This window comes from Vulpes lagopus, chromosome 6 (assembly GCF_018345385.1).
Source record: "Vulpes lagopus strain Blue_001 chromosome 6, ASM1834538v1, whole genome shotgun sequence".
Lineage (NCBI taxonomy): Eukaryota > Metazoa > Chordata > Mammalia > Carnivora > Canidae > Vulpes > Vulpes lagopus.
This window is the reverse complement of record NC_054829.1, coordinates 116,499,504-116,521,434: the sequence shown is the minus strand read 5'-3', so window position 1 is coordinate 116,521,434 and position 21,931 is coordinate 116,499,504. Positions and strand designations below refer to the sequence as shown.

Genomic DNA, 21,931 nt, shown 5'->3' with positions numbered 1-21,931 from the left:
GCATAAAGCCAGAGGCAGGGCTTGATCTCATGACCCTGAGATTGTGACCTGAGCTGAAATCAGGTCGAGTCCAATGCTTAACTGACTAAGCCACCGAGGCACCATATGATTTAATTTTTTAATATTAATCATCATCTATGAAAACATGCAGTAACAGGATAGGTATTTATTATAAAAATAAGCTACCCAAAGAATAATGACTCAGAGATAACGACAGAGTGAAATCAATCATTGTGACTTTATTACAATAGTTACAAACAATATTTTAGTGGTAATCATATCACATTTACTCAAACTATATACAAATAGGTATTTTACAAGACTATTATTTTAAAAAAAGAAAAAGCAATTAATGACCAAAAAAATCACATTATGAACAAGATTTTTCTAAAAGTTATGGCCAATAACAAAAATTCACAGTTACTCTGAAAATATTTTAAAGATGCAGGAATCATATTGCACATAATATAATCATAAACCTTACGGAGTAGATTTATATATTTTAATCTAGGTTTTCACAAAATTTACATTATCATGCAATACTTCACTGTATACAGAATGCTGGAACTAGAATAAACAACTTACAAGTTTTCAATATAATGGCCACAAAATTAGTTATTTTAAGTTATACTGAAAATAATTTTACTATACAAAAAGAAAAAAAAACACTCCAGTGTAATAAAACTAAACGGACACAATCATAATTTGTTCACAGATCAAGTGATTTTAGTGTTCTTCTTTGTCTTTTCCTTTCTTTTCCTTTTCATCCTGTAGTGCAGTACCCAGTTTTTTTATAAGAACTGATAGAACCTTGTCAAGTGGATCCATGACTCCTCTTTGAAGCCATTTAGGAATAGTAGTCCTGGCATGATGGAAGCCCAGTTTTTGAAGAATATAATCAACACCTACTGGATCAATCTTTCTTCCAGTCCAAGAGATTAATCTAAAATTACAGATAAAATTACAGATAATAATAATATTAAGCAGTAGGTTCAGGAACATCATAAGCCTCTTTCAGATGTCCGAGGCAGACTCCTCTCAGTAGGTGTGACTGAATGATCTAAGCTGCAATTCCTGGGTTTACAGCATTCGAAAAATGTGATTATAAGTATCCCTGAGAGCCTACACAGCAGTGGAATTAAGTGAATTTCATTCTGATTATTTTAGGCCTCTTAAGTTACAGAGTCATCTTGACATTTAAAGAACATTTGGTTCATTCTAAAAGACATTAATGTAATGGGAGGAATCCTTTTACAATGTGTACATGTATCAAATTATGACACTGTCCACTTAAAATATCTTACATGTTTTGTAAATTATACCTCAATAAAGCTGAGAAAAAAATGAGTTCGGCATATATGTGGCCTAATGGTGGGAGGAAAAAAGGCCAAAATTTCCTAAGTGTTTGCTATGTGTTAAACATGTTTAAAGAAAGAAACATTTTCTCCCAACTCCTAGTATTTCCTTCTATTTAGAGGAACAGCCATTAGTGAAACACTCCTGGCTCCCTGCTCCTGTATTAAGGATTTATCTGACTGGCAAGTTAACAGAGGAACTGGGTCGTGTAGTTCAGTACGGTCTTCCCTGCCTTCTCTTAAGAGCCGCTCATTTTGCTCCATTGCTTGGTCCAAAAGGTTTCTCAAGGACAGGCCTCTAAATAGGTTAGCAGAAGACTGTTAGAGGCTGCTTGTGGCTAGGTGAGTCCATGAGTTCACAGGGCTGCCGACTGCAGAACTCAAGGTGGGGGCGGGCACACAACTCTGGTGTTCTGCATCGTGAAAAGCCTGTAGTTAAGTCCAAACCTGGACTCTGTAGTAGAGGCCACTGTTGCCGGACATCAAACCACATTCACAGTTAAGAGCTTTGTGACTACTAAAACTGTTACTTTCATTCTCAGCTGCCTCTCTCTGTTTTAATTGCTTCTGAACTTGGGTAAGGAAAAGGGAGTATTAAGCGCTGGTCTATTAAGACTCTATAGTTATAAGCATTTTGTGTTAACTCATTTAACCATTTTAACAACCCTACAAGGTAGTAATACTGTTCACCAAATTTTTCTTAGGAGACAAGTGAAGCAGAAATAGGTCCTTTGGCCAAGATCATTTAGTTTACTATGCTATCTATACAACTGGACTTAGAGCCAGAACTCTTCAACATGCTCTCCACCACACCGTATTAACTAGTCTCTTGGTGGTATGCTTAAAAAAAAAAAAAAAACGAAGAATGGCAAATTAAACTACTTACACTCATTTTAAATTAAGATACTTAATTTCATCATAGATTTATAAAATCAAAACAAATTTTCTAAGTAGTTTTCTGCATCAGGATCTTTGCAGTATTTTAATTTTCTTCTGAGTATTGACAGTTAATACTTCTATATACTGTTAATACCAAATTTTATTGTATACAAATTAACACAAAGTCACTACTTTCTGCTTATACAAGACTCCACTGTAAAATGGATATTTTCTTGCTTTAGAATTATTTTGTGGCAAGAGATGGAAAAATATTCCATGCTCATGGATTGGCAGAATTAATATTGTAAAAATGTCAATGTTACCCAGGGCAATTTATACGTTTAATGCAATCCCTATCAAAATACCATGGACTTTCTTCAGAGAGTTAGAACAAATTATTTTTAGATTTGTGTGGAATCAGAAAAGACCCCGAATAGCCAGGGGAATTTTAAAAAAGAAAACCTTAGCTGGGGGCATCACAATGCCAGATTTCAGGTTGTATTACAAAGCTGTGGTCATCAAGACAGTGTGGTACTGGCACAAAAACAGACACATAGATCAATGGAACAGAATAGAGAACCCAGAAGTGGACCCTGAAATGTACGGCCATCTAATATTCGATAAAGGAGGAAAGACTATCCATTGGAAGAAAGACAGTCTCTTCAATAAATGGTGCTGGGAAAATTGGACATCCACATGCAGAAGAATGAAACTGGACCACTCTCTTTCACCATACACAAAGATAAACTCAAAATGGATGAGAGATCTAAATGTGAGACAAGATTCCATCAAAATCCTAGAGGAGAACACAGGCAACACCCTTTTTGAACTTGGCCACAGTAACTTCTTGCAAGATACATCCACGAAGGCAAAAGAAACAAAAGCAAAAATGAACTATTGGGACTTCATCAAGATAAGAAGCTTTTGCACAGCAAAGGATACAGTCAACAAAACTAAAAGACAACCTACAGAATGGGAGAAGATATTTGCAAATGACATATCAGATAAAGGGCTAGTTTCCAAAATCTATAAAGAACTTATTAAACTCAACACCAAAGAAACAAACAATCCAATCATGAAATGGGCAAAAGACATGAAGAGAAATCTCACAGAGGAAGACATGGACATGGCCAACATGCACATGAGAAAATGCTCTGCATCACTTGCCATCAGGGAAATACAAATCAAAACCACAATGAGATACCACCTCACACCAGTGAGAATGGGGAAAATTAACAAGGCAGGAAACCACAAATGTTGGAGAGGATGCGGAGAAAAGGGAACCCTCTTACACTGTTGGTGGGAATGTGAACTGGTGCAGCCACTCTGGAAAACTGTGTGGAGGTTCCTCAAAGAGTTAAAAATAGACCTGCCCTACGACCCAGCAATTGCACTGTTGGGGATTTACCCCAAAGATTCAGATGCAATGAAACGTCGGGACACCTGCACCCCGATGTTTCTATCAGCAATGGCCACAATAGCCAAACTGTGGAAGGAGCCTCGGTGTCCATCGAAAGATGAATGGATAAAGAAGATGTGGTTTATGTATACAATGGAATATTACTCAGCAATTAGAAACGACAAATACCCACCATTTGCTTCAACGTGGATGGAACTGGAGGGTATTATGCTGAGTGAAATAAGTCAATCGGAGAAGGACAAACAGTGTATGTTCTCATTCATTTGGGGAATATGAATAATAGTGAAAGGGAATATAAAGGAAGGGAAAAGAAATGTTGGGAAATATCAGGAAGGGAGACAGAACATAAAGACTCCTAACTCGGGGAAACGAACTAGGGGTGGTGGAAGGGGAGGAGGGCGGGTGTTGGAGGGGAATGGGTGACGGGCACTGAGGTGGACACTTGACGGGATGAGCACTGGGTGTTTTTCTGTATGTTGGTAAATTAAACACCAATAAAAGTTAAAAAAAAAAAAAAAAAGAATTATTTTGTGGCATAAATGAATAACAGCCTTATCTAAATGAAATCCGTATTGTTCTGTAGAAATGTTGTGCTGGAGTTTGATGGATTTTTTTTGATACTGTTATTCCGTGATTTAGATGATTAAAAGTTGATTAACAAAGCAGAGGAGAGCAAAGGGGAAAATGATAGGAAGGTTATGAGTGGTAACTGTAAACAAGGACATACAAGTACTACTAGTTAGAGCAGCCATTATAAATGTAATTAAAACTAGAAAATATGTTTGAAATGTTAATATGAAAATAAGTTGATGTAACTGGGATCATGATTTTAGTAGAACATGTCTCTAAACAAACCTGAATCTTACAGCATTAAATTCAACATTTCAGGGATAGTTCTATATTGCTTAGCATGCAGACAGTAAGTCATTGTGACACTGTAAGTTCTATTACACTGTCATGACATATGTGAGAAGTTTGTTAGGATATCTTTCCAAACTAAGAAACAAAAAAGTTTACTGCAGGTACCTCAAATACTTGAAAATAACATCCTGGTAAAAAAGATGGTAAAGAAAATAACATCAATAGTGGAGGTGGAGTTATTATATTTTAGTGATTAACAGAATGCCACAGAGTGGAGAGTGCTGAGCTAGGTGTGATGTTTGAGCTTCTTTTGTCTTGCATTAGAAGCACTTAAAAAAGCAGAATGGAGCAGAAACAGCCAGAAGTTAGAGATGTCGTAAGTAGCTAATGTCTAAAACAGGTTTTTGGTAAACTGTATTTAACTTGCTACATTTATAACCTTTTACTCATGATAATCTTGTAGGATACAGGTAAATATATACACCCACTACTTACCTAAGAGTGGGTTCTAGATGCCATGTGTTACACATAAAGTCTCTCCAGTCCACAGTAGTATAAGTGATGCTGTCCTCTCTGTCTTTGTCAGAGGAATTGTCATCATGTATAATAATTGGACTTTTCTGTCCTGGTCGAGTAGATAAAATCCGAGGTGGAAAAATGGCTATAATGAAAATGAAAATGGTAGATTAATATTGCAAATATGTATCTTATAAATGTATCTTAAATCACCATATGAACAGTATAATTGGCTCCATTTTACTTATGAACTGGCCAAAGCCTCATTTAATTACATTTCTGAAAAACTAGTATTTTAAAATAAGCCATAAATAACTGCCAATTATTGGTATTTCTTAAAGACAATATAAAAGTTAACATCTCATTATTTTTGAGGAATAGCATATAATTTACACATATTTGTGTGCTTAAAACTAATAGTAAAGAATGCCAAGACTTATTTGACAGCAAGCATAGGGCATTGAAACTGAGGCTTCTTAAAGAATGGCTACAGGTGGACACTTTTTTAACAGCTTTATCGAGATATCATACAGTTCAATCATTTAAAGTGTACCACTTAATAGTTTTAGGATGTTAATGTCTCTCTATATATTTGAACACTGGTAGTAACTTAGGAGCTTTTTATGCAAGCAGCCTTTCACTCTTTATAGTGAAGACTCCAGTGCTTTATGAAAGACAAGTTCTTTTTACACTGGTGATCAAAATATATACAAAATTAAAATCAAATCTGAGACAAAGGTAGCTTTCATATGGCAAACTCTAATATATGTAGTATTAGAATAAAAGTTCAAGACACAAATTGGGCATAAAATAACAGATAAACTATGTAATATCCAGGGATTATATAACTCTGGTTTTAACTTTGTTGTGAATTAGTAGTAAGGATGACATATTGATTGGGACTGAGCCTAGGATAAAGCTGTATTTACGTTCACACTACAGAAGAGTATAGATGTCTTCAGTTATTGCCTGCTCACAATTGCTCTGCTTTTATTACTGGTAGTGGTTACAGTGCTACAATCTATCTTGATTTTCTAGAAATATGTTGATTCTGGTCTAGCCTTACATGCTGTTAAAAATTAGGCATGCTTATGCCAATTTTGAACAGAACTGCTTTTAGTTTTTAATAACAAAATATAGCTATTAAAATATTTTTACTTATAATTGAAATTCCCATAGATAATATAACACTTGGTCATTGAAGTCTGATAATCAAGTTCCCATTTCCTTTTTTCCTATTGAAAGAATGTTATACAGGTTTGCTTTTCTACTTCTAATTTAAATATAATTTATACATAATATTAAATTAGTTTCAGGTGTACAACATAGTGATATAGCAATTAATATACATTTTGAAATGCTTGCCAGAAGTGTATTACAGTATTATTGACGATACCCCTTGTGCTGTACTTTTTATTCCCGTGACTTATTTTATAACTAGAGGTTTGTATCTCTTAATCCCCCTTGTCCATTTTGCCCATCTTGCCACTCCTCTCCCCTTTAGCAACCGCTAGTTTGTTCTCAGTCTTTTCTCCCTTTTTTGTTGTACAGCAGTTTGTATTTAATAAGTGGGTTTTTATTTTAATGTGCACAGTTCATGACAGATCAAGACCAACACAGTATTTCATAAAATTACAAAGATTTCACAAATAACTGCGAGAAAGAAATCTGGCAGGTTTTTATATAGACATAGACTAGAAAAGAATTCTGAACTTCCCAGGTTTTCTTAGAGTCTGTTTTTTTCCACGTGAAGTTTAACTATTAAAACAGAGAGAAAAACAAGGGGATTACTAGGGACTGGTGTATGTTGGTGCTATAAGTGAAGACAGGATTTACTTGTATATAATATTTCCTATTATATAGTTTCAGTCATTTAAGTTTCAACTAGTATCTCATAGATTCCTCCAGCCATCATTACTGCTTTTACTCTCAGGATTTTTGGCACATCTAGATGAATACTAATGGAACAGCAATTCAGTCTATGCTATGCTACTTTTGCATTGATTTTTGATAATCTGTTTCTTCACTCAAACATTTATCATGAGGCTATTTTGAAATACCTGCTAGAAAAATTTTATAGTTTTGTTCATTAGGAAAATGAATTATAGGGTGACCTAAACAAATAGCATGTATTCCAAGCAATTAAAAAAAATCACATCTGTCATTTTACTACTATATATTCATATATTTGTGTAATATATATTTACTGGGTGCATAAAGACCATATATTTGGATATCATTCTATATCATTATATTTCAGACTACCCCATTCTTTTAAACAGCCACAGAGTATTCCATTCCATTATACGGACACCATAATATAGTCAACCAGTTCCATACAGATATTAGGGTTACCATTTGTTTCTTAACAGACAAACATGTCAATTTCTAGTGAGTAAGCCAATGTTAGCTAGCTCATAAAAACAAAACACTACCACTGAAGTCTAATTTATTTATTTAAAAAATGTTCTCTGCATTCCAAACAGATTTATATAACTTAATTCAGTTTTCCTGACAATGTATACAATTCATGCTATTCATTATGTAGTTGTTTCTTTAGCCATTTCACTTTGACTATCAGTATTTCCTTAAAGAGATTTTCTTTCTCATCCTTCTTTGTGAGATTCTCCTACAGGGCCTGATAATGTACATAACATATATGGAAACATTTTGTAAAGTATAAAACACCATCCAGGGATGCCTGGGTGGCTCAGCAGTGAGCAGAGTGCCTTTGGCTCAGGGTGTGATCCCAGGTCTGGGGATCGAGTCCCGCATCAGGCTCCCTGCGAGGAGCCTGCTTCTCCCTCTATGTCTCTGCCTCTCTCTGTCTCTCATGAATAAATAAATAAAATCTTAAAACACACACACAAACCATTTAGTGTGAGTTATGTATAAAAGTGTCATGGACATAGCAGACACTCAGAATGTCTGTCACATAGTTTTACTAACATATTATTGATATTTATTTCATTGATTGATATTTACAATTTAAAGGAAGGAGACAGAGTACGCATTTTACCATTAGACCATAAAAATCCATATAAATGGTACTGACAACTGCCTTTCCTGAAATGGGAAAGAAAAAAAGAATATGCTACCCACCTTTTTCTTTTTCCTTAAGATAAGCGGACACTAAATCATGAAGGAACATGATGAGCTCAGCATCCATAGTCACACAAATGTGGTCAGTGAACTCTGTCACCACACTACATTCTACCTTTGGCTTCAGGCTGGCATCTGCAATGGCAAAGTTCTATAGTAAAAGATTTCTTAAGTCCCTTTCACTTCCTGTTAATAACAAGCGACATGGGTTCATGTAAATGCATCCATTAAATGCAACTACAAATGCAACTAGAACTGAGTAGTTTCTATATGTTTATTTACAAATGATAGTAGTTTACTAAGCACTTTCCAAGTACATGCCATTTATTAAAATGCATAAAAACCCTATGCATGAAATCCTGTTATTTTCCTCCCATGTCACTGAAGAGAAAGAGGCACAAATGGATCAAATTATATGCCAGCAGTCATATAGCTGGTAAGAAAATTTGACTAAACAAATCAATTTCATTAGACTATATTACTCTTACACAGACAACCTACGCAAAACCCGTAATTCAAAGTTCCTTTAGAATTTTCTTAGTAACTTTAGAAACTTTTTCCACATACCCTGTAATGAAGGTTCCTGTGGTTCTTGAACATGAATGGATTTAAATTCAAGCTGCATCCTTGGTAATGCAAAGATAGTTTCTGTTTCATGATTGTAGCTAGAACCTCCTCTGAATCCACTCAACAAACTAGAATTCTTCACTGTAGTGCTATTCTCAGTGTTATTAGCATCAACGTTACGAAGTAGGTTTAGCTCTACATGGACAATAATAAAGACGAGAAGAATCAAATTAAACCAACAGGCAATGATAAACCTATAGCATTCATGACACTATTATACATAGAATTTTTATCATTTTAGAAGTTGGAAAATAATGACTTACATTTTTTAAAATAGAGCCATATAAAGTTTTGGTCTTGAGAATATATAAATATAAATATAAATATAAATATAAATATGCAGTGTTTTACCTATATATATATATGATAGTGATGTATATCACTATTCTCAAGACAAAAGCTTTATAACATAATTTGGATAAATCTAATACATTTTGGTTTTGTTTCTCAAATTTAAAACTTTAAAATTATTTTTAACTAAATTAATGTCTAAATTTAAGGATTTCATTAAGCTTAGAATTCGCAATTAAATATGTTCTTGACCTTGAATTAAGGTAGAAGTCTTGATTTTTCCCAACATAAGTGCTATGGTTTCCTTAGAAAACCTAGCAGTTTTCAGGTATATAGGTAGCAGTGCAGTTTGCTAATACTCCATGGTATCCCAGCCAAAAAGAACTCCCTCCTCCAAAATCTTTCTTTGGAAGGTATAATATTCAATATAGAATAGTTAATACATGCATAATCTTCTAATTCACTTCCTTATCATTCTTTGTTCCTAGAACATTTTTAATAGGCCTAATCCCTGGTGCAGCCTATTCCATAATAATTATTTTCAATGGGGCACAAGTCATCTTTCCCATTTTGAAAGATGGTTATTTTTACGTAAAACATTCCAGTCTTAGCAAGTCTCAATCAGTCACCCTTCCAATACAGATGACATAGTTGGTAAAATCAGTACTTGAACCCACAATATAAGAGTTTTCTGGCTACATTATTACAAGATTGCTGATTCTAATCAAATGGGAAAACTCATCATACTCCTTTTAAACTTGTTTCATAGGAATATTATTAAGTTTTATTTTATTCCAACAACCCCAAACCTTAAAGTTTGTGGCTACATTATTACAAGACTGGTGATTCTAATCAAATGGGAAAACTCATCATACTCCTTTTAAACTGGTTTCATAGGAATATTATTAAGTTTCATTTTATTCCAACCAACCCAAACCTTAAAGTTTGTGGAATTCAGTGACTTAATTGTGTAGTAACTTTACCAAACTTGTGATGTTAAGCATCAAAGAAAAAATATTTTTCTAACTATAATAAACTTCATTTATTTAAAACAATTATTTGGAATGTTTTCAGTTACATCTAAAATAATTTTTAGTCTGAGATTTTGCACTATCAGAGTGGTGAATTATGTACTAATATTGTCATTTATGTCATCATGAGTAAAATGCAACTAGTTTAATTAAAAAATGAAAAATTTCCCTCTACTTAAATTCTAAATGGAGGCAACAGAGTCCCAGACACAGAAAACAAATCTCTCCAAAGAAATAGACTTTTAACCTTCATTCCTTGTGGCTGTAACATAATTGAACCATTCTTTTACACTTGCTACTCCATGGGGTGGATTTTCATGGCGACGTCTTGTTATCTTGGTTATTGTTGCCATAGGACTTTCCAAAGCACCACATGGTTTGGTAACCATGGTATTATGGCCCAGATGAAAATCCAATGTTTGTACTATGTATGTAGAATGATCACTAGAGCCTAGAAGGAAAAAAAGTTTTTAATGTTAACAAACTATGTTTAGATGCAAGAAAATAGTTGTGGGTCTAGGGATCCCTGGGTGGCGCAGCGGTTTGGCGCCTGCCTTTGGCCCAGGGCGCGATCCTGGAGACCCGGGATCGAATCCCACATCAGGGCCCGGTGCATGAAGCCTGCTTCTCCCTCCGCCTGTGTCTCTGCCTCTCTCTCTCTCTCTCTATGACTATCATAAATAAATTAAAAAAAAAATAGTTGTGGGTCTAGAGTAATAGATTTAGTTAACTCATACATAGATAGGGAAGGGTGTAAAATTGAGAAGAAAAAAATCACATATAATTTTTCTTTCTTTTAGTTATAACTGAATTTATCCCTGGTAAGATGATGAGCATCAACCATTCTTTCCTTCATCATTATGGAACCACAGAATAGGAAATGATAGCTAAAAGGTGAGGTTTATCACTGTAAACAGAGGTAAAAGCACAGCTTTATCCATAAAGTTTTATAATTTAGTCTTGACTATTTCCTTAAGCTACCACCATGTGTCTTTTATGTTTTTATAATATTTATAATAACTATTATGACTGTGGCCAGCCATAGCAGCAGAAACTTTAATTGCCTAGAGTAAGAAACAGAATAGGATGGCAAGTTCAGAATAAGTCCTTCCTCGTGCTCCAGACTTTATAGATACTGACTCACTGGCAGGGAACTCCTTGACATGTCAAGTACATAAAAACAAATAGACATGGACTTCAGAAATATAACAAAAACATATAAAAGATACGAGAAAGGAAAACTTCTCTGTCATCTATAATCATATCAGAAGATAAGAAAAGGTAAAAGTTATATGTCAGTTTACCATCTTCCCAGATTTTCTGAGCTTCAGTCCAAAAAGCAATATTTGGTTCTTCTAAGTGAAAGAGGGCCCAGGATTTTGAACGGAAATTTGGACCATGAAAACAAGCTAGTGTCATATGATTTCCATGTAAGCTCATTGATCCTCCGAACTGCATTCCATTTTCTGGTAATGGAATCTGAAATAAGGATATGTGACATCCTGATACCACCTTCAATACTCCAGGCCAATGTCGATGATGAGCTGCGTCAAGCACTGCAAGAAAACCAAAAACCACTTATCCTCAAGTGTCTCACAAACACCTTGAAAAGCAGGAAGGAAGGCAGAATTTTCTGTATTTTCTACAGCTGAAGTGATACAGGTAAAGGACGAAAATAATCCAATATGTGGTTAACATCAAGCAGAAGCTAATAAAAGTACACTCTGGGAAAAGATGCTGCATAAGGATGACTAGAATTAAAGAAAGAAGTAACTTGCTAATAATTACAACTAACACCTCTGTAATGATTCATGATTTATAAAGCACTTGCATGAAATTTGACACAATTCTCACAATAACTGTAAATTAGGTATTTCATTTAGATTCTTTTCAAGTGAAGCAGAAAAGGGGTTAAGTGAACCAGTGACTAGAAAGGCTAGAAATCAAATGGCGATCTCCTAGTTTTTTTTACTTGCTTATACCCCTGTTACTCAAAAGTGAGACCCGAGGACCAGCAGCAGCAGCAGCAGCATCACCCAGTGGCTTGTTAGAAGGAAAAAGAGACTCTTAAGTCCACCCTATACCTACTGTATCAGAATCTGCATTTTAATGAGATCTCCAGGTGTTTTAGATACACATTACAGTTCAAAAAGCACTAGTCGGATGTAAAATTTGTATTTATATTCTTCATTTATGCCAATAATGTTCGTAGGCTGTTTTCCACAACTCTCATTCCAGATCCAATCAAGGATCATTCATTGTATTTAGTTGGCATGTCTCTTTAGTTTCCTTTAATCTAAAATGGTTTCCTAAGCCTGGTTTGTTTTCCAAGACAAGGACTTTTAAGAATCCAGGCCAGTAGTTTTGAGGAATATCTCTCTAACTTGTTTATAACTGACACCAATTCTAGTTTAAAAGAAATACAGGGATTAGAGGAACAAGATAAATGAGAACACAAGAAAACAACTGAAAAAAATGTAAAAGATAGGACATTCTGCAAGACAATTGGCCAAGTAGCTTCAACAAGTGAGGTCAAGGAACATAACCAGACTTCATCTGTGATCTTGAATCTGATATATTGGTTTGGACAAATCAGTTGTAAGAATAATTTTAAGTCAAATGTAGAAGGTGGTCAGAAGGCTAGAGGAGATATATACTTTGCAAAGTGGAAAACAATACTGTTCACCAGAAAAAATTACAAAACAGTATGAACAATATTTTGGTAAAAAGTACACAGGTTTTATAGGTTTATAGAAAATTATCTGAAAGTATATAGTCTAAATTGTTCAGTGATGATTTCCGGGAGGAATGTGATGTTTCTATTTTTTGCTTGTATGTGTTTTCCAGGCTTTTCCAATGCACATGTACTGCTTCTGTGATTATAAAGAGTTACTTAAAATTATCCTGATTCTGACTACTCTTCACCACTTTTACCTCTCTCTAGTTAAAGCTGTCATCATTTGCTGTCAGGACTCTTCTGAAGGCCTCCTTACTATAACTATGTGTGTAACAACAGTAATGATAATTACTGCAATGATTTCTATTTCCACTCTTAACCACCTGTAGTCTATTCTGCACAGAGCAACCAGAGTGACTCTTTAAAAAGGAATATCTTGAGAAAGAGTAAATCAAGGATCAAATCTGTTCAGAACTCTCCAGTACTACATATCATATTAAAAACCTTTCTGTGGCCATTCATGTCTGACATTTTCCTGCTTGCTCACTCTTTTCCACCAAAGTAGTCGCCTTAATGATCCTCAAATAAGCCAAGTTTCTTCTACTGTAGGAGCTTTGCCCTTTCCAACAAATCCCTATGCCTAGAACTCTCTTCCCTAGCAGAGATCTTTCTAGCCTAAAACTTTAAAAGGCTTCTCTGACCACCTTTCTAAACTAGCTAGCCTAACACAGTATTATTCTTTATCTCCTTCTCCTGGTTTTTCAGCACATCTTTTTATCTGAAATTATCTTACAAATTTAGTAGCAAATTAATTATGGTCTATCTCTCCATTAGAACAAAGCTTTATGTAGGTAATTTTGTCTACTAGTAGACATCCTATGCCTAAAACCGTACTTAAGAACATAATTGATTTGCTGATAGAATTGAATGAAAATAATAATCTGTCTCATATAACACAGCTAATAAATCCAAAATCAGACATCCTGATTCCATAGCCCATGCTCTAAACCAGAACATGGTATTGTCATAATCAGTATTCAAGAGCATGGAGTTGGTATGGTTATAGGTGAGTTGTGGCAGGGGGAGGAGGTAATAAATAATGACTTCCCAAATGATGGCCTTTAATTCCATTGGTGGGTAGGAAATCAGGTACTTTGCCGAGAGAACAGAATAAGGAGCATATACGGACCACTTTGTAAATATGGTACATAGATATTATTTTAAATTAAGATTGAATACAACATTTAGTGAAAGATAAAGCATATATAAAGGCTTAGTTCTAATTCTTACATTGTTCCTGTGAACTTTTCTCTAAGTTATTTGTCATTGTCTTAGGTGGAAGATATGGAACGGGTCCCCAGGTAGACAAAGCTCGTTTGCTGGTGTCAAACTGTTGTGTAAAAAATTCCTGGAGCTTCATTCCTATTTTTATCAGGTCTGGTGTAGTTGATCGTGATATCATTACTTGGAAAATATCCCACTTCAAATCTCCATGGACAAATATTTCACTAAAGCATAAAACAGAGTTATCATATATCTTATAGAAGATAGCTAAAGATCAACAAGAAAAATTCCCTTCTCCACCCAGATTTTTCATTCATATTAGTTGAATATAAAATCATTTTGTAAGAAAAATGAATTGTTTCTCACTGGATAAGAAAAAAACATATTAAGAGCAGTCATAGGAAATATCTAAAAGTAACATTTTACTAAATACCTTTTATCAGTCATGCTCGAATCCAGTGTATTATACAGGTTTACTTTCCATTCATCCTGAAGCTTGAGATCTGCATTACTGAAGATACCCATGAGGATACTTGAGCCCATGTAATCAACTCGAGCTTCAGTAGAACCCATAGTAATCTGAATTTTGTGACTAGGTTGCTGATTTGGATGTTCAGAAATATGAGCTAAAAGAGAAACAAAATGATTACTTTTCATAAAAACGCATCATGGGGAAAACTTATCAAAATTAATTTTCAAAAACCTGTTTTCAGTTGCTTCAACATACCAACCATCTCCAAAGCATTGACATCTATGGTCCCTCCAACTACTCCTCCTTTAGAATCCAACTGTGATCTTCCCAGACCAACAGACATGCTTATCTCTCGATCTCGATTACTTCCTACTGACAGACGGCCCTGGCTCTTCAAACCACTTGTTGTCCAACTGGAAAAAAGAAAAAGGTTATTAAGAAGACATATAGTTTTTAATGTCATAAGTTAAAACAGGAATGAGAGGATTTTTTAAAAGTTTAACAAAATATTTCTTATAAAAACTGTGGTAAATGTTTGAATATTGATAATAAAGCTTTCTTCATAGCAAATTACACTGTTTTCCCTATAATTTTCTTTTTAGAATACTATATTCCATGCCACTTTATATTACAGTACCTTTAGAATAAAGCCATTTTCAAAATAAAGAAACTTACAGCTTTTTTCTACTGTCTCAAACATTTCAGTATTAAAAAGGTTTTAAATTGCTTTACTACAACATAAGAAAAATTACAACTAATGACTAATTTTCCTTGTATCTGAATAGCTTACGTTGTATTTCCCATTACATTACTCATATTCATTTGAACATTTAATTGCTTCAAGTTGATGGCAAATACGACCAGTGTTTCCCATGGGGTCCCTTGTTGGCTTGCTGCTTTGTTTGATTTGTTAAAAGGAGTTGAAGTTTTTGAAAGTGAATCTAAAAAAAGAAAAATCAAATGCACATTCATTCACATAGATGCTCAGGCAATTAAAAATTACCATTCTTATCACTATAATCCCCAAAATAAAAATATGGTATTCTTAATTAAAACCTAACAGTTAATGGCTGTCATGTAGCCTCTAAAATACCAGCTACAATTTGACTGAGTGTTTAGTAAGGGCAGGCAGTCTTCCTGAAAAGGCTCATAAAGATCTGTATGATCTTCATTTTATATGAGGAAATTCTGGTATGCATGGAATAATACAGCACAGATCATCATCCTAGGATTTTCTTTACAAAGGAGAAAATCATAAGCTGTTGCTACCAAATAAAAGACTTGAAAGCAGGGACTATTTTGAAATGCAGACACCTACTGAGGCACCAGTCTCCTGGGGTTCCTGTGGGTCAGTGTGTATCCTGAATCCTACATTTACTCATTACACTCTAAGCTTGTGACATGAACTATATCATTTTTATATGTTCAGACACAAGTAGAGTTCTGAGCACATAAAAGAGTTCAAAAAACACTAACTGAATAAAAGAATGACTGGATGAATATCAAAGACTAACTTTTTCATAAATGGGTCTGACATTCAGAAAAAAAATCAACTTTTTCTAAATCAAACATCTTTTACAACATTGTAGGTTTGTTTTTACTTCTAACTGTACCATGTGGAACAAACTAACAATATGCTCATTCCTCTTTTCCTTTCCTTTTTCAAAGCTACTAGCCATCCAGCTCTCTCTTCTGGCAAATACTTTGAAGTGTTTCGTTTTGGGTATTCCCACCCCCCATCTTCCATAAAAATCTGCAAGGATATATTTTCCTACAGTTAAGGCAGGAATCTGGGAGTAACAAATAAGATTTTTATCTTGGGGGCACTGGAAGGATACTGATAACAAAGGGAGCAGTGTTACCTCTTCGGGGAACTGAAGAATCAGACACACTCCTTGATCTTATGGAAGCTGGGGATTTTAGGCTCTGTGCTGCTGTCCCTGGTGACATGGTGCTGTTTGTCATGTGCTCATTGAACACATTAGGTGATTGAGGCATATGCGTGAAGGAGGCTGACTGACTAGGCTGCTCCCAGGTCCTGCAGTAAGCTTTTCTTGATGATTCAGGGGAAAGATGTTGGCTTACTCCTTCAATGGAGTCAGGGGTCCCTGGGCCAGATGCTATTAGAAAAGCAGAAACAAAGTTAGCCAGGGTAAAATCTCCATGTTATAAGAAATTTCATCACTCTACCATTTCTAATTTGAGAACTGGACAGCAATCTATGGTTTGCAAAGTACATTCCAGCATGCTATTTCATTTTATTCTCATGGAAATTCATGAGAAGAGCAATGCAGTTATTCCCTTTTCATTTTACTAATAAGGGAATAGAGGGGTGCCTGGGTGGCTTAGTTGGTTAAGCATCTGACTCTTGATCTCAGTCAGGTCATGATCTCAAGGTCCTGAGATTCAGCCCTGCATTAGGCTTCATGCTGGGCAGGGGGCTTGCTTGGGATCCTCTCTCTTCTCCTTCTACCCCTACTGTGCCCCCAGGTCATGCAAGCCTGCGTGCCTTCTCTTTCAAAAAAACAAATAAGGGATAGACTCAAACTTGGATTTCTAGTATTTTCTGCCGTATCATGCTAACTCTACCTTTCACTTACACAGTATGGTACTACAACAATATCTAAGAGAAAAATGCAGGCAGTGTAGTAGCATATCCCCAACATTTTCCGTTTTCCATGCTTAATTAACCATGATTAACTTGGATGATTAGATGGTATTTCTGCATTTGCAGATTTTACAGATTACAGAATAATCATTATAGAATATAAATCAGCTGAATAATCTCTAAGAGAGTAAGCTTTTTGTGATCCCCAATACTACTGTATTCCCAGTGGTTACCACATTAGAGGCACTCAGCAGACATATGCTGAATGAATGAACTGTGTGGGTTTTTGTTACTACCGTAACCAAAACTGAAGGTAACCTAAGTATAATTATAATTACATAACAAGCTTACTTGGCAAGTTTATAGTTTGGTCCCCAAGGAATAGTCGTCTTGCGATACTTCTCCTATACCAGGCTCTTGGAAATGCCAGAATTTCACTGAGTCGACGCATATCATATTTAAAGGAGGCAGACCCTATATCACATACAGCTGATACATATATAAATAAAATCTGTTAGAACAGATTTCAAAACCTTTAATATTGTCACATGGCAGGTATAATATGACACACAACTGAATTATGTTATAATTAGTGAAATATCAAAATAAGTTACATGGTATGATTAGTAAGTGAAAATATTTGTTCCTTTCACAAATGATACAAATAGCACATTTTTACACTACTCTCATTTCATTTTTTATTTTATTTTTTTCTCATTTCATTTTTTGAGGTGAGGGCAACTTGGAATTCTGTTACTATATTATCTTGAAATGCTGAGCGGTTCTAAAGATCAGACTTATTAACAGCTTTCAACTTTAACTGCTTTTCTCAAATATGGAGACTGAATAATCAGGATGGGCAGGAACACAAACTTCCTTAAAAGTAGTTGCAAAAAAAAGTAGTCTGTGGCAAGAACTACTATTTTCCTTTTAGACAAAGCAGTGACTTGTCAGTCTGAAGAATTCTGATGGCCACTTCTTGGGGCTCTACTCAGCACTCTTCTGCTTCTGCATTTCCTTCATGCTCTCCTATTCCTCCACCATAGCTTCTAAGGATTTACCCACCAATGTTGCCCACATCAACATTTCTGTTTCAGCCTGAGTCCATATCCAGATAGCCCATCAGCCAATTATCTACTAGATTCTCCCACCTAAATGTCCTATTAAGAACTTTCTTATTTTCTAAGTTAATTATGTTCCATTGTCCCTCCAGTCATCTAAGCTAGAAACTTGTCGCATCCTTGTCTCCTCCACACCTTATACAACTTGTCCTCGAGGTTGTGGATTCTATTTCTCTTAAAACCATTCCTTCTTCTTTTTTATTGTTATAGTTCAGGGCTTCACTCCCTATTGCTTGGTCTAAACAGCCTTTGCAAGCATCTCTCCCATTTTTCATGCTGCCATCGACTCTTTCTAAAACACCAATCTGAAGCATCATCTCATTTCTTGTTTTAAAATGTAAACGTTATTTTATAATCCATATACAATTTCTATGTGTATGGTAAGAACACTTAAAATGAGATCTATCTCCACAGATTTTTCTTTGTCTTCACAGATTTTTAAGTGTACAATACAGTGCTGTTATCTTTAACAGTGCTGTTATCTTTATCTTTTTTTTCTTATTGTGTAACTTATTTTTTTAATGTGGACAGGGGACCCTGAAAAATCACAAAGCTGTTGAAAATGTGTATGTGCTACTATTTGGTATGCTTAAGGAACATGGGAAGAGCTCACAATTGAGATCCCATGGGTTTTTGTTTTGCCTCTTCCCCAAATCTAAAGCTGACTCCTGGGAGAGCATCATTTTCTCATTTCCACTGGAGAACTACCCCCTTAGGCCCTGTGAGATGCAGTCACCTCTTTTTATAAAGGGAAACCAGACCAGGCCTAAAAGTGCCCCTAGCTCTCTCATACTTGTAAATTGTGGGAAAGGGAACTAAACTGTATGAATTACCCTTCCTGTTATCCCAGTGAATAGCCATACAGGCTATGGTGAACAACAACAAAAAAGTCAGAAGGACCAATACAGCCCCTTTTGTAAGAATTTTGAATGTTTTGTAAATATATTGGTCCAATTGTTGTCATCACATTTCTTGAAAACCTCCTATGGCTTTTCATCACCCAAAGGATCAAAATCCTTATTCTTTAGCCTGGCATACAAGTCTCCCAACAATTTAGTCCTTGTCTGTTTTACCAGCATTACCTCTAGTCAATTCCTCTCTCCCTTGGGACACTGAACTGTACAACCAGTTAAATGTTCAGTTATACCTATGCTTTGTTTGAGTGAACCAAGTTATGATCCTACAGCATACTTTTTGATGCTTCTGTATCATTAAATACCATGTTGCTATAGCCAAGAATTTTTTTTACAGAATTTTGAAGATCTAGCCAAATATTTCTTTTATGAAGCCTTCTCTGATCTCTTGAATAAAACAATTTGTTTCTTTCTCTTTATATAAACCTCCATTACAGCATTAATCACACTGCACTGTCATTTGTCTACTTGTAAGACCTTTCCTTATTCAGGCCAGTTTCCCGAATCATCTAGCAGAGTTCCAGCACAAGTTCACTGTAAAGTATGGGTTCAGTGTATATTTGTTGAATGAATATTAGCTATAAGTGTATTTACTATATTTGTACAATTAATAACTTTAAAAGTTTTCACTCCCATAGTACTCTGAATTCAAAATGTTCCACATGCATTTAATTTTAAATAATCAGTTTGCAATATAAAGAAAATAAGCAAATGATTTGCCCATGGGTATTTATAAAGCTAGCAATACACATGTACACAATTTAAGATCTTACAACACCAAGTACAAATTTTTTAACCCTTATCCTTATTAGTGTTTTAAGAATTTATAATCAGAAAACTTAGCTAATGAAAAATCAGAAATTTTACCAATTCATGGTAGAGAAGTAAAGAAAAGAAGCATTTTTCAGTGATTTAACTAGGCATATTTTGGCCTTTGGGTGATATTTCTATGCATTTATCTAGAAATCATATTCTTAACACTGATTACTTGGAATGAGATAGCACATTGGCCTAGACTATTATTCCTCTACTTAAATCATCACTAAAAGCTTAACATTATTAAATGTATTTAATATTTAAACAATTAAAAAAGAGGCTCTTAATTCTGAAAAACAGTATCTTAATTAAGAAACTATAACTATACAATTAAGTACCAGATATATTGATTAGTGTAGTGTCCATTTTGCTTGCAGACTTGCTTACAGACTGATTTTCAAAAAATGAGGCTCCTCCTGAACGCCTTATCCGAGACAAACTCACTTTTACAAATTCAAGGTTTATACTGAGTGAGTCTTTTCGACCAGTGACTGAAGTGGGTTCTTCATCCACATTCCCTTTAAAACAAAGACAAAACATGACATACACACACACATATATGTATATATGTATATGCAACTATCTAGTTTCATGAATTATCTAATACACTGGAATATTTCATCAATTAAAATCACTTTAAGTGAGGTAAAAATTTAAGAAGAATGATCTAATGAGCACTAGTATTCTTAACCATAGTTTAATAGTATCAGCCCATAAATAATAGTAATGATTTTCACACTTCTCCAACAAAAACTAGCATTGACATGGAGTATGTTTTTGTTATTTCTCTAAGTAAATCAAGAGACATTCACTAGTATCAACATCTCATAAATTTTTAGTGGTAAATCTGCCTTTAAAATGGCAGTGAAATTTAAGTTGGTTAAATAATGGCAAGAAGGAGAAGAAGCAACAGCAGAAGGTGGTTTCATTTAAAATTGACAGATGTGATGTACATACTTAAAAAACTTATTATTTGTAGAATATAATTTCTTCTACAAATAATGATTTGGTGAAACATTTAAACATTTAAGTAGCATAAATTTCCACTTAAATCTAAAGAGTATTGTGCTGCATATGTCACTTACAAAATATTGTTTTAAAATTCTTGTTTAATTAATTCATCTGAATTCTTTATTTCATAGTTCTACTTCTGTAGAGACAGGATCGATACTACTAAGAGGAAAAATAAAGTTTCTGATCTTGTTTTATATCCATTATTAAAGTTATTATGATTTCTGAAAAGATCAAAGGCTGAAAAAGTGCTATAAATTCAAAAAGATGAAAACACTCTAAGTATACCTAGTCCTCCGGATCCAGGTGTGAGCCCAGAAACAGCAGTTTTTTGTTTCCCTGCTCCATATGGATGAAACACGTAAAGGGAAAAGTCAGACATGCATGCAGTGAAGCTCAAACCAGATGAACTGCTGCTAGAACTGGTCAGATCCGATTGACTACTACTATGTCGACTTCTGCCAAGAGGGCTGCCTAGGCCTGATGAACCTATAGTGAACACAAGAAATCCAAAATATTTATAAGCCACAGGAAATTTTAAAAGCCTGTCACTTAATATATTCTTAAGAGTCAAACAAGACCTGAAATTAAAATGGCAATATTCAAACATTAATTGATCAATAGATCTAAAACCTTGAAATCAAAATATTTAGATTTACTTTTCAATTAATTTATTCTATTAACCAGGGTTGAATACTTTGCTCATCTTTGAAACAATTATTTAGACATATGATTGGCTAACTCCATGGTTTCCTGTTTCTTTTCTTCTTTGCTCCACTGGAAGTAAGCAGTGGAAGAGGCACAGAATAGTTGGGGCTTAAGTGAAGGGGGAAGAAAACAAACTATAAAACATCCAAATAGTATAACCAGAGTCCACATTTAAGTACCAAGCAGTAGAAACAGAGCAAGGTAGACAAATGCAGAAAGGTAAAGATCTTTCTCTGGG

The 21,931-nt window shown here is 34.7% G+C and overlaps 1 protein-coding gene across 6 annotated transcripts in view; it reads right to left on the bottom strand.

The window, feature by feature from the left end:
• Positions 1 to 219: 219 nt before the first annotated feature.
• KIAA1109 (KIAA1109 ortholog) overlaps positions 220 to 21,931 on the bottom strand; it is a 211,643-nt gene continuing 189,931 nt past the window's right edge. For all 6 annotated transcript variants that reach the window (XM_041758126.1, XM_041758130.1, XM_041758131.1 and 3 more), the window contains 14 exons: positions 21,274 to 21,474; positions 20,313 to 20,492; positions 17,475 to 17,612; positions 16,378 to 16,635; positions 15,306 to 15,456; positions 14,771 to 14,928; positions 14,477 to 14,669; positions 14,050 to 14,267; positions 11,387 to 11,638; positions 10,330 to 10,533; positions 8,701 to 8,895; positions 8,134 to 8,268; positions 5,011 to 5,176; positions 220 to 943 (listed from right to left, as the gene is read on the bottom strand). In XM_041758126.1, the coding sequence (XP_041614060.1) occupies positions 727 to 943; positions 5,011 to 5,176; positions 8,134 to 8,268; positions 8,701 to 8,895; positions 10,330 to 10,533; positions 11,387 to 11,638; positions 14,050 to 14,267; positions 14,477 to 14,669; positions 14,771 to 14,928; positions 15,306 to 15,456; positions 16,378 to 16,635; positions 17,475 to 17,612; positions 20,313 to 20,492; positions 21,274 to 21,474 (2,666 nt within the window). In that variant the 3' untranslated portion in view covers positions 220 to 726. The remainder of the gene's footprint in view (positions 944 to 5,010; positions 5,177 to 8,133; positions 8,269 to 8,700; positions 8,896 to 10,329; positions 10,534 to 11,386; positions 11,639 to 14,049; positions 14,268 to 14,476; positions 14,670 to 14,770; positions 14,929 to 15,305; positions 15,457 to 16,377; positions 16,636 to 17,474; positions 17,613 to 20,312; positions 20,493 to 21,273; positions 21,475 to 21,931) is intronic.